Below are 14,669 nucleotides of genomic sequence, written 5' to 3' on the forward strand. Positions count from 1 at the left end.
ATTTATTTACCATGTAGACATTATACCTCTTTTACCTGGGGTACATCCTTTGAAGATGTTCTCCAATCATTTGCCTTACTACTATAAATTTCCTCCACCTAATATTGACAACATGAACTAAACTGATATGTGAGCATTTTCCCCATCAATTATATTTACACATTGCTTTCCTTTACAGGTTGAGGGTTCAGTAATCATTCTACTACAGGCAATGGCTGATAAACATGACATCAAGGATATTACAGTATAAACAGACACCTTCTGCACTGTTAAGTTTAATTGCCTTGCAAGATTAACCACAAAGTACATAAGAAGACAGCAATACTAGGGATGTTTTTGGACAAAAAAATAGTATTCCAAAGGATACACTTAAAATACTCTTGGAGGAAAGTGGTTAAATTATGGAGTGTCCTTGGTGAAGCAAAACAGATTTCATATTGCGCTAATCACTTTCCATTCTTAATGCAAATCAACCAAATAAGGGAATATTACCAGTTGTTGAAACTTTTCAATTCCAAAAATCAACATTTCTTAAAAACATAAATAATTCAGATGCATGAAGATATATGATAGGTTGTACCTTCTATTTAGAACATCATTGCCCGTCCATGCAATAAGTCCAAATGAGAATATTTCTGATGGGTATACCTGCAACGAGAAATTCAATAAGCAACCAGTTTTCCACAGAAGTCGGTGGTGAGGCAAAAGAAAAATCCAATTGCCTCGGAAAAATTCACTATAAAAACTTCCATTTGTACGGTAAAATGTGTCCAACATATTTAAAAATGACAGATTATTTACTTCAGTATACCTTGATATCAATGCGGTGGCGCTGCTCACGACCTGGATATGTGCAAAGCCCAAAATATGTATCTACCCCAGAATCGGTTCCCTGGCCATTTTTAACTTCAAAAGTTTGGAAACAGTAGTCTAAATAAACTGTTGTTTTCTGAATATTTTTACTCATAGAGAATGAATATTTTTTACTCAAACAGTTACATATCAAGAAGTTCTAAGCAATTACTTATGAATCTCAAATAAAACCCCTCATAATGAAAATGAAACCCTAAAATGTTCTTGTGCAAGTCATTCAAACTGGAATATTTTTTGAAGGATAACTCAATAATTGAGATTAAAAATGTAGCCTATAGAGTTTCAACCTTAGTGACTCAGAAACTCCATTATAAGAGCATTAGCTGTGTACTCATCTCCACAATTCCCACTGAAGACATCGATGTATACTATAGCTGTCGCCTTATTCACATGCTCTAAAAGTTGCCAACGAGAATAAATTTCTGCATAGAAGTACATTTACCTCTGTTTCTCCTATTAACTATGGTTTTAAATTTTAACACACTTCTTATATAGGCATGGCATATGCATATTCAAAAAATATCACAATATTTATTTTATTCAGAGTTCACTCCCTAGTATATGTTGTACATACTCAAGGGAAATACATCATATATTTTTATGGATGGTGCACCCCGCTGGGAAGGAGCCATAATACTTCAAATGATTTGGATTTATATTGTTAGCAACAATCATACATGGTGCAATTTGATAATCGCAAAGTATTAAAGCTGAAAAGGTAATTGCACTATTGTGTTGGATTTATTATTGTCTTGAGAGTTCATACTGTCAAGCTCAGTCTTAAGTTATCTCCAAGCTGTCATAGCATCTATTGGTTTGGAAATTCCATTTATGTTGCTATTTAAATTGTTCTTCCTTCTATATCAATTATACAATTTGCAGGGCTGAATATTTGGTGTTTTGTTATTCTGAAAATTATCTCTACTAATTAGTTTTAATTTCAATCTAAATTTTTTGTGCTGCCAACATTAATAATTGATCATTTTATCATGTGTTTCTATGGAATTATCACTATAATTTATTTATAGAAGGATTGCCACAAACACCTGCTACAATTCATTTTCAGATTCTGTAACTCCAGTATAAAGTAGTGTAGCTTCCTGCCTGTAACATAATATCTAATTAGCCGATAGGCTATTAGACAACAAACTTTGACCGTAAAACCTAATGTCTCACTCCCAAATATAGTCTGGCAAAAACGTTTCGGTCGGGGAAAATAGATAAGACAGGTCCAAGACCTGAAAAATAGATACGACAGATCAAATGCCCGAATTGGGGATTACCCAAGAATTCTCATCTGTGCTGAAAGGACGAGTTCAAGGAAGGCTGACTTGAGCTACAACACTTGGCCATGGTGGACACAGTCTGATGCTCTGTATGCACCTGTTAGCATAAATGCTAATGACATTCCTGTGGGGGAGCATGTTAGCATTGCTGGAGATATGATTGAGTGCTTATGTATTGCATTCATGACTGAGTATGTTGTTGATGTCAACATGTACATTATTATGTGAAGATTACAAGAGTTGTAGAGGAAGATGCATTTGGCATGGTCAACGGTCAACGATTTTGGTTATGCGCACTTGGGAATATATTCAGTGATGTGTACAAATGCTTCAGTTATGACTCAGAAGGAAATATGAAGTTCTCTCAGAGTTATGTGATGTGTTTTTGGAGGAAGCTTTCAAAGAGTTTTTCGAAAGAGGGTACAGGTAAATTAGCTGTATCTTTTAACAGCGATGGAATTTGGTTAAGCGAGCTTAGAGGATGGTCAAGACATGTTCCAAATGCAATGTTCCAAATAGTGAAATCAGATATGCAGTTTGACCCAACTTATGAAGTCTGTTCAGCATGTTGTTTCCTCTAAGCTGACTACTGTTAAAATCATTATGAAAACTGTTAATTGTAATGTAACATGTATTGTAATATCTTAATGATGTCCTATATTATTCATTGTAAATTAAGAAAGCGTCATGGCCGACTCAATACTAGTTTTAGGACTTGGTATATAGGAAAGATCATTTCCTTGTGGATACGTGTCTAATGTGGATTGTTATTGAGTATGCAAACTTGAATGCAAATTTGGCTAGGGTCAGAGAAGAGATTGATGTTGAGAATGTACTGTGAGCTTCAAATGAATTGTATTATCAAAGAAGTTGTTGTTTAGTCAGTTCAAAACTTGGATATGTTATCCTGAAGATTGTTTGGTGAAAACGTTCTAAGGCTATTTGAATAGTGGGTTCAGTTGTCCTCCTTTCAACTCCTAACAAGGTTGGCACACCTCCTAAGAGAGTTGGAATCTTCTAACAGGGATTCAAAGTCTCCTAGCATGGACTCATATGTCCTGATTGTATTTCATTGGCTCCTAATAGAGTCCATCCTTACACAAGGAACTTCTATATTAGTACATCATCTTGTGGGCATTATTCCCACCAGAGTTCTCCCTCTGATCAAGGGTTTCCCTAGTTAACATATCTTGTGTTATTGTACATGGTTATCTTTCTATGGTTGTTGCATCGATTGTTTACATGTTTCAGATTAATAAGGATATAAGAGTTGTTTTAAATACATAACTCTTTCACCCTCACCCCCCCCCCCCCAGTTATCTTGGTGGACTTACTTTCTAATAGCACCCACAAGGCATATTGTTTTACATGTGACTCTTAAAAATGAGCATGGGTGTAGGGACAAATTGTGGTAGAAATATTAAGGACAATTCATAAGATTAAGAGCTAGTTCATCTCACATTTAAATATCAATCTGGGGTCGTAAACTCATAAAAGGTATAGTGCCTATATGCTCAAGGGATGAAGATAACATGCCAAGTGGGGATGGATGCAACTAAAACATGTGAAAGGAAACCTACAACAAGCCAAAACAAAACTGGAGACAGGAGCTAAGCTGAAACCTACAATAAATCAAAACATAACTGGCAACAGGAACTATCACTTCCTATGGCAGAAATTGAATGTTTAAATCTAAAAGAAAACTATTCTAAAAACTAGAAAAGAATTGCAAAATGTAAAATTTAATCTAGAATTTAACATTGCATAAAATAAATAAGAAACCATAGAACTCTAAATTCACACTTTTTTAAACCATACATGAATCAATAATTAATTACAATAACATGAATTAAAACAAGTAAGCTAATATAAGAATTTTATATAAGAAATCAAATCAAAACATACATAAAATAAAACACACTCTAATCAAAAACAAATCATTAATATGATTTCATAAATTAAGGTATCTGAACTATACACTATTTCTATATATGAAATCAAATGAAAATAATAACACAGAAAATAAAAACTCATAAACAATCTAAACTTATCACTAGTCATTTTGAGAAGTGGATCCTACCTCCTCAATACGTCTGGTGATTAAAATTAAACACTCTTTTACATTCCTCTGATCAAAATGATATCTCTTTATTCATTCAAAAATATAGAGTCTACACAAGCTACTGCTACAGGAACAATCTTCTTACAAAATCTGCATTTTAATCTTACATCAAATTTAATGTATATATATGCCCTTCAAAAGCTACAGTAGAGCTAAAATATATATAGCGCAATATTACAACAATAGCTCGCTAAAATAAGATGGTTTGGTAAGATGGTTTGGTTTGGCCATCTTAACAATATTATGATGTTCATTTTAGTCCTCATATTAAAATGATTTAGTTACAACAGCAAGCTCAAATAAGAAGCATGTTGTTTTCTACTTCCATTAAATAGAAAATAAGCTATGGGTTTAAAATGGTTAGCAGAAAATTGACTTATGAATCAACCAACCATATGAAGCTGTAAACTAGGCGCTAGGAAGAGTTGATAGGTGTTAGGAAGTCTTGTTAGGCGACAGGAAGGAAGTCTAATAGGTGACAGGCAGTCTGTCAAGTGATAGGAAGTCCGACAGGTGACAGGAAGTTCTATAGAATTCTAGACTGTGACAAGAAGATCTGCACCCACGAATCAGAATGTTGCAAACTATATATGCCATGACAAATAATTTTGATTAGTAAAAATAATCAATAAATAATTTCCATAATTTAATCCCAAAATGATATTAAATAGTACTTATATATATTTAACCATATGCAACATTACGTGGTAAAAATATGATAAAATAGAATGGAAATAAGCTATGGGAATAAGTATAAAGGTATATAAAATGGATTAAAAGATGGTATAAAATGGGTCATAATTGATTCTCATCAATGGGCATATAAGGTGGAGCTCCGCAAGACAGACCCGGAGCGAAGCAGAAGAAAGCACCACATTTGTTTCCCACTCCTCTAGTGCAGCATCATGATGTCATTGCCGAGGCTAGTGCGATATCTAGTAGAGCTATTCACAATTTGAGCAGTCTACTAGTCACCCAGAGTAGGTCATTGTTGCCTTCTCGTGCTGATGATGTCGGTGCTAGTACATCTGGCAATGCCTCACATGTTTGTGTGTCGCATACTTGCATTATGTGTGCAAATCTTTGTCTGGGTCCCATTAACAATTCTGAGTTTCAATTTGAGGTTGGCGATGATGGCACAATAGACATGGCTATAGAGACACACACAACTCCCACAAGAGATAAGGAGGGGCGAGTAGAGACATAGACTCCTGCTGTTACAACAAGTCTATACAATTGATTCATCACAGCATTTTTTATTTAGAATCAATATTTATATTAGAAAAATTGACAACTTCATACTTATGTACATTATGTGATTCATATATGTCTAGCTGATGACAAAGGAGGAGATGAGAGATTCGGATGTTGTCACACTTTAAGCCATTTCATTTGGTCTTGAGACCTTTATGGTGTGTATTATTTGATTACTCATTAATTTCCTATTTGATATTGTATTTTACATGATTTCTCATCTTTTTTTGTCCTTTGCAGGGTTCACTTGTCAATAGAGGACAGTGTGAGAAGGTTGTGCCACCGACCATTGACAAGGGGAAGGTAATTATATGTTTTGAAGTCATTAAATGCATATATAGATATATATGTACTTGTCAGTTCTTTGTACTAATGAAACGTTATTGCATTGTTTATTTTATAGGGGGTCACCTCTGATGATACATCGACCCATATTCGCCATCGTACACCCTCAAGCATTTCCATTTGTAGAAAAAGCCCTATAGTATGTATATTTATCGCTTTTTGTTACTTATCTTAAAGTTCATAGATTATAAAGAAATGATTGCCATCATTGTAACAACTATATTTTTAACTATAGTAGGAAATACCTGATGCGACAGAGGGAGATCAACAGGGCTTTGTATCTTTTCTCACTCAGCCAACATTTGCCGATGAGGGTTCACCCAAGGTAAATTATAATTTGAATTCTTAATTATGTTATCATTAATAATGTTATAGGTTTAAGTAGTAGATAAAGATGACAACCATACAAACATGTTTAGGTTGGAGGTGGCGAGGTGCCTACTTTGTCGAGGACATATACAAGGAGTCATGAGCAGCGGAGGAAGGCATAGACAGAGGTAAATGAAGTTGCCTTCATTATTGATCAATATGCGTTTGAATAAATTTATATTTGATATGTACAAATCATTTAATTAACTAGTCTAACTTGGATTTTGTCTTACAGGATCTAACGAGTTCAGAGAGTGCATCGAAGAGGCTCCATTTTGACAATCCTCCAGCAGCCTAGGATATTGTAGTTTTTTAGGAATGCCTTATAGCACATTTTCAGATGGCATATGCCACATTTTATATATAAACTTTGATTTCATACACATTTTGATGGCATGCGCCATATTTTGCATATGGATGTATATTTTGACATATATTTGCATCAAATAGTATATGATTAGATATTTTGATATATTATATTATTGTGAATTATTGTGCATATGTATTTGTATAGTGCATGGGATCTTGTTCAATTTAATCATGTTCATTAGAATCCTGTTAATTGAAATCTCATTCATTGTAATCTTCTACATGATTTATGAAATCTTATTCATTTTAGTTTTGTTCATTAGAATCTTGTTCATGGTTTATGAAATCAATATCACAATAAGAGAAAGGAATTGAACTCCTCCAAAGATATAAGCAAACACAAAACCAAAATCCCTCCTTAAGAAAAAATAGCCAGAAACCAAGACTAGCCCTTGAAATTTTTCAACATCCAACTAATCACAATCACAATGAACAAACAAAACAAGGGCTCTGAGTTACCACCCTCAAAGATCGTTGCTCAAACGTGCTTAGTGCACCTTGTAGACACTTCGGTCTGTGGTGCTTGCAAACGTTCTAGGTGTGTCACTAGGTTTCACCCGCCCATCTAGAGCTAACGAGGTTGACAAATTGATGCCGTAACGAATAGCTTCAAAGTTGCACAGTGGTGGACCAATTCACTAAGGAACACTACAAGATTTGGCATCAAGCAAGATCGTTGTGCCAATTTCAAACAAAATTGATCCTCCCAGACCAGAGAGGTTATTGTAGACATCAATATCATAGTCCGCAACATCTGACAGTCCATCGATGGGCCTCACGAGCTCCAAGTTACGACCCTCGCAAGAGCGTTGCCCAAACGTGCTTAGGGCACCTTGGAGATGCTTCGGTTCGGGGTGGTCGCGAATGTTTTAGGGTTTCCATGGATGAAACAATGGTGTCACTAGGCTTCACCTACCCATCCGTAGCTAACAGCATTGATAAAACAATGCCACGATGAGCGGTTCAAAAGTTGTGCAGTGATGCACCAATTCACTAAAGAGCACTAAAAGACTTTCAAGTGAAGATAACATGCTAGTTGATTAGTGATGCAGTGATGCACCAAAATGGTAAGATAGTCGTTATGATTTCAAGTGAAGATAACATGCTAGTTGATCATTAATCACGAATTCATGGAATTGAGAAGAAGATATACCGTTATGATTATTTATGATTAAATAATTTATAATTTAATTACAGAGAAGAATTAGGCAGAAGCATTATAATTAAATTATTTATAATTTAATTATTTATGATTAGATAATTTATAATTTAATTACAAAGAAGAATTAGGCAGAAGCATTATAATTAAATTATTTATGATTAGATAATTTATAATTTAATTATAGAGAAGAATTATGATTAAATAATTTATAATTTAATTACACATTGAAGGGGTGGAAGCATTGTCAAAAAAGAATTAGGTAGGAGCATCACCATCACTAAGCAAATGAGTTGAGGACCTGGTGACTTGAAACAGGATACATCTGTCATGAGCTATTTAAATAAATAAATTGAGAAAATAATTGGGTTTAAATATAAAAAGTATCTCAAAGGATATTAATTTATCTTTCATCATATTATTTTAATAAATATTTAATTACGTGCATTTAAATATAAAAATGATTTTGCATCATTCTAATTTAATAATTTAATAAAGTGATGTAAAGTGATGTTTACATGTATATATAGATATAAGATTATAATAATGTTTAGAACATAATAACATTCGCATTATAGTATTTGAATTATAATCTTCCAACTTTATTCCTTCTTTTTATATTCTTGCTTTTAACCTTTCGACTTCTCTTTATTTCTTTTCCCTCCTCATTTCTCTTCCTTTCAAATCAAAATTCTTAATGCATCCGAATAGACTTCTTCAAAATGGATGGAAGTCAAGGAGACTTGGCTTAGTTATTAAGAAGTTGTGATTGAATTAGAAGGATATACTTCTTTTCTCTCCATCCTCTATGTATGCGTTTGAAAGCACGCTCTTTCTCTGCCAAATACCATACTTTTTGCACCCCGAATCCCTACATTAAAGCAAATTTATTCACCTTGCTGCTGTCAAATTTGTGTCGTGAATCAACCCAAGAGATGAACTTTTTTTCATGTTGCTACGAAATTCAATCAAGCACAGGGGGTTCTGGCCAAGAACAGAGGATCCACGCCCAGATCAACTACAATCTTAACAGAGGTCATGAATAATGCCAACATGATTCATAGAAAATTTCTTCCTTACTATGCATGTTCTGACTGTAGTTGGCTATAAGAGATATGACAAATGTGTCTGTGATTCATAGTTCCTCTTTATTGATTAATGTCAAGTACATATTAATAGAGCTGATAATAATGCAAAGGGGTTTGCATATTCATAACCTTTCTTTTCTGGTTTGAATGTTAAAACCATTGTCAGTTTTAAAACAATCCAAATTCTTGTTCTTTGAATTTAAATTTGAATAACCATGAAAATACTTGAATTATGGATTTAGAGGATAGAGAGTTCAATTGAGTTATATAATCAATATCTATGCTTATGAATATCTATTCTCAGCCAATGCATAACAATAGGGAGGAGAATAAATTAAAAATGCTTTTCAAATTCCTTCTCTCTCTGATTTAGTATCCATCCATAGCCGGTTAGGCATGATAAATGGAGATCAATTTATAATACTAGCTGTTTGTACTCTGAAATGTATATGAGATCATACACCAAGTATCCCTGAGTATATACCATTTAGAAATTCATTTGGCAGTTGTATCAAACTTGATTGATTACATAAACCCACATCAATGCATATGTTTTTATAAATTTTTCAAACATATTCAGAATACTTTTAACACCAAGGAATTCACCGGCAAGATGCCAATGATATGGTGAAGAGGTGGAAAGATTTCTGCAAGAACGTAGAAGACAAATCAGATATGATTATATTAAATTAATTAAACAATAAATTCTGAAATTTATAAGAATATCTTTTTCAAATAACAATTGTTATAAGCTAGAACATTTTTGTTATTCATGAATTTGTTGTGAATCAACAGTCAAAGCCGAATGCTCTCAGATCCGAACACCTAGGATTCAACGGCTGTATAGCCATGGAAAGGGGTGAAGAGGTGAGATGGAGTTTGCAATGACTTAGAAAACGAAAATTAGATATGATACATTAAATTTAGAATAATGAAAAACCTTAATCGCTCATGCATAATCCTATTATTGCAATATTTTGTTGTCAAGTTGTATGGTGTGTAAAATACTAGGATGCCCAGTGGATGGCAAGATGACCCCTATCTATTGCGCGTAGGGAGGGCCTTTCTCATTAGATATTGTGTGGGGATAAAATTATGGTCCGAGGTTGGGTGGTTAAGACCCTGACAATGTTTCAACTCTCCATAAGTTGCCAGATGTGCATCAGACAAAGATAAGCCATACATTCAATTGGTTGTTAGAAACAGGTATTATCACTTTTACATATGAGAAGGTAAGAATAATTGAGTTATTTCATTGTTACAGTTATTTTACACTTAGATGCAAAGGATAGATTTATCTAGTAAATTGATATAACAAACTTCCATTTATATGAGCATATCTACTAATCTTGAATTCCTGCAATAGTTAAGTAATCAGATGGAAACGAATCAGAAGCCCTTATTGATTCAGTGGTAACTGGAACCCTAAACGATACAGCGATATCAGAAGCCTTAATTGAAACAGTGGTATTGGAAGCCCTATTTGAATCAGTAGTATCGGAAGCCCTAAGTGATACCGAGATAAATAAAAGCCCTAAAAGATTTCAATGGTAATTGATGCCCTAATGATTATAGTGGTATGTGATGCCCTAATTTTTAAATATAGTGGTATTTATTTGCAATCATCATTTGATTTTGAGATACTAGTTTTTAGATGATAGTCGTCATTTGATATTGTTATAGTGGTGTTTGTGGATTAACCCGGATGGTTGCAGAAGCATCCCTAGTTTTGATTTCGATTTCAAAAGTCATGGTATGTGGTTTTTAATTTCTATAGTAATTTCATTGATGGTGTTTTCAGCTCTTCATTAAGAAATTTTTGTTTAACTGATTTTAACTGTCAATCTCTTTCATATGAATGAAACTGAATTAACTGTCTTCCTATGAAAATGAAGTATTAACTGTATTTCATTGGATATGTTAGTTGTTAATTTAGACCCGGGAAATCGAAATGTTATAGTCTATCTTTATCAACCCTTGATTTACTATAATTAGTAAAATCTGAATTACTCGACCAAAACAAATGAATTGAAGGTCATCATTGCAACTGAGGCTTGTCCAAGTGCCCTGCGAAATATAGAAACATTGGCTAAATGACTTACTATAAATAGTAAGTGTACCAAATTGACCCAAACAAAGAGCAATCCTAAGTAATTCTAACCTTTGAAAGAGAAATAGCTTCCTGCTCTACAAATTGGGAACTAAATAATCATTTGTCTTAGCCTAGGAGGGTCAATGATAAGCTAATCCAAACAAACTTTGATGCTTACGAAAATGGGGACATTACAAGAATGGAACTCAATACTACGAAAGTTAATGTTCCTATAAAAAAAAATGTCAATATAAAGCAACTTAATGTAAATAGTTGGACAAAATGACCACATAATCAAGTGTATGGAAAAAAATTGCAAAACTTTTAGGGTTTAACAATCTATAATGTTCTTGTCATAAAATAAATAATCAATCGAACCTTTGTTTATGGGCCGACTCATTTAGTATATTTTGGACCCATTTTTTATTTAATTGATTCCATAGGTGTGGCCGTCGGCTATCTTTGTATACCCTCGGAAAGTTCCTCTGTAAGGTATCTAAGCATGTAATGTCCCTAACTTTTTAACCTCTTAATGTAGTTCTTAGCCTTTACATTCTCCGAAGGCTAAGTGAAAAGAATAAGGAGAAATTGATTAAATTGATTTCTTATAAAGTCATTAAATAAATTAAAATTAAAATGTCACTTTATATTTAGTCTAATTTAATTAAAAGTGACTAAATTAAAAGAATCTTCTAAAAGGAGGAATTAAATATTATTTTATTTCTTCTAGAAGGAGATCCATCTATTGGAGGAAAAGAATATATAGAGAGGGCAGCCTCATTGTTGATCATCGAATGTGTTGCCATCTATTCTTTCAGGTAGCTTATGGAGCCAAGGGTTTCTGCAGTTGCTACATTGAACATGAGAACGGACACTCCCATTGATTTGCATAATTGCCGTGGTGAAATATCTTCCGAAGGGTTGTCGCTATTGAAGAAGACAAATCAGTCTTTTCATTGTACCAAATTTGTGGCATAGGGCCAGAATTGTGGAGTAAGGAATAAGTTGGATATTGCAACAGGAACTCTGCTACAGTAACTTTGCTACAATACCGCTACTATAGTATCGCTACTACAATGACGCTACTACAGTAACTTTGCTACAATACCACTGCTACAATGATGCTACTAAAGTACCGCTGCTACAATAAAATTCAGATTTTTTTTGGAGCAATTCCAGGTTTTTACCTACTACATTTTGCATTGTTGGAGAGTAGATATTTAGGGCATTGGTAGGGTTTTTTTTTTTAAATCTATTTTAATATGATTTATATCAGAAGTTTATATCATAATTTATTGCCCTAATGTCTTATTCATGTAGATGCATAATTTCCTATTTGTAATTAGTGTTATACAAAAACATTTGCATCTTCATTGCTAGAAGTTTTGAAGTTCTTTGCAAGCATATTTATTAAAGTTTGGCATTTAGAAAGCAATCAAAATTTAGATATACAAAATATCTCTTGCTTGCAAAGTGTTTGACGAAATGTCAAACGAGTGAATTAGAGAAGAATTTGTGTTTGACAAAGTTATAACCGGTTGGGGTTATTACATTGGTATCAAAGCTAAATCATGTCATTGTGAGGGTTTACCAATCACATGCAGCCACCTGTGGTTGACTCTCACAGATTAAACACTTGCAGGCGAGCTTTGTTTGACAGGGAACAGGATTTTGACAGGCAGCTAGACAGCATGGGTGATAGGCAAGAGCGTAGCCCACCAAAAGACAATACGAATGAGGATGAAGAAACAAGGGAATTTTCCAGAGCCATAGTTACAGGACAAGAGTGGATGGCTCAAGCTTTGCAAGCACTCCCCACCATGGTTGAGTGCATGAACCCATAGGACAAACGGAATCAGGAACAAGGGGATAACAGGAGTGCAGTGGGATCACCTAGAGCTCATTAAACTGTTTTCAAAATAGCAGATAGGCCCACACGTCCTACATTTGTTAGAGAGGAACCAATACAGGAGCCAGTAGAGGAAGCAAAGGATTGGACATTTGCAGATGTCCTTATGGTTGCTAATGATGAATGGGAATTATTGGCATCGCAGGTACAGGAAAGAATGACTTTTGCGAGGTTTGTGAACCAAAGAAGAGAACATTACCATGCAGTCAGACAGAATAGGAGACCTCGTGGCAAGGATAATGAATTAAAGCGTGCTATAGGGAAGCTTTCCTTGACTACATTTGATGGGAGTAACAAAATGACAGCGCAAGCTTGGATTCACAAGCTTGATACCTTCTTAGCACTGAGACCTATGACAAAAGTGGAGGCAATAAAATATGCCACGCTACATTTAGAGGGAGTTGCACATGATTGGTGGTACCATGAGATGGTTACCCTTCAACATAACCAAGTGACTTCATATTAGGACTTCATGGACAAGTTGGTAGAGAAGTTTGATAAGAAGGATACAGAAGTCTACTTTAGGGAGTTGGCACAATTGAAACAAACAACTGGATTGGAGTATTTCATTAGTGACTTTCAGAGGCTATCCGTTATGGTGCTAGATATATTAGATGGGAGATTGGTTGTTTTATTCACAAAGGGATTATCCGAACCACTAAAGGGTTGGATAAAAGCTTTTGATCCATTCAATTTGCAAGAAGCGATTAAGAAGGCTAAACGTATGGAACAAGCAGCCCCAGTAAATAAATTTCAGTCAAAGGGTGCATCATCTAGCGAAGACAAACAATTCTTCAAAAAACCTAAGAGGAATGAAACAAAGACTGAAAAATAAAGATAAATAATTTGCCCCTCTGGATAGAGAGACATTGGATGATTTAAGGAAGAAAAATCTTTGTTTTTATTGCAAAGGGCCCTATGAAATGAACCATGACTGTCCTTTGAGGCAAAAAGGGAAAGCAAATAGGGTTATGTGGCCTTATTTTGAGGATTTTGATTCTGAAAATTCAGACCAGCAATCTGAAAATGAGGAATCAATTGAAGAAAAGGAAGGCATAGATGATATAGGTGATGAGAAGATTGAGAGTAGACTTCAAGAGGTCCGTCTCACTAGTGTACAACAAAAGAGATCATTCAGGATGAGAGCGGTATTGGCTGGTCAGCAAGTTATTACTTTGCTTGATACAGGTGCTACTCACAATTTTATTGATTCCAAATTGATTGAGCGGCGTGGGATACAGACAAAGCAGTTTGAGGGTCTGAGAGTGAGGGTAGCTGATGGCTACATCCTCAAATGTGACAGGAAGATTACAAGTCTCCCCCTAAAGATCAACAATTTTAATTTCAAAGCAAATTTTTATGATATTAACATGGGTGATATAGATTTAATCTTGGGTATGACTTGGTTACATGATATAGGGGAGTTCACTCTCAATTTGAGGGATATGGAGATAAAGTTTCAGTTAAAAGGGAAGTGGGTTTAGGATGATGTCTTGCAGACGCATGGAGAGCTTGTTGAGACATGACCAGGTTGAGTGGGCAACCCGTTGCACTTTGATGCCATCATAGGGGCAGCGAAAATCAAAATCACACCCAGACATACAGGAACTGAGAATCAAGCACTACAAGGTTTTCGATGAAATACCACTAGGTAGACCTCCAAATAGAGGTATTGAACATATTATTGAGTTAAAGGAGGGTGCTAAACCCATCATGATCACACCCTATAGGCATCCAAAGAGATTGAAGGATGAGATTGAGAAAACTATCAAGGAACTACTTGTTATGGGGCAAATTAGACCA

General features: G+C 34.6%; 1 protein-coding gene across 1 annotated transcript in view; it reads right to left on the reverse strand.

The window, feature by feature from the left end:
• Positions 1-14,669, reverse strand: part of POL{LAMBDA} (DNA polymerase lambda (POLL)) — a 238,720-nt gene that overhangs the window by 24,390 nt on the left and 199,661 nt on the right. The window contains exons 11-12 of the mRNA XM_089833317.1: positions 812-892; positions 581-648 (exon numbers count right to left, since the gene is read on the reverse strand). Coding sequence (XP_089689443.1) covers positions 581-648; positions 812-892 — 149 coding nt within the window. The remainder of the gene's footprint in view (positions 1-580; positions 649-811; positions 893-14,669) is intronic.

Source organism: Cupressus sempervirens, chromosome 5 (assembly GCF_028749045.1).
Source record: "Cupressus sempervirens isolate cs-2001-9-10 chromosome 5, ASM2874904v1, whole genome shotgun sequence".
NCBI lineage: Eukaryota > Viridiplantae > Streptophyta > Pinopsida > Cupressales > Cupressaceae > Cupressus > Cupressus sempervirens.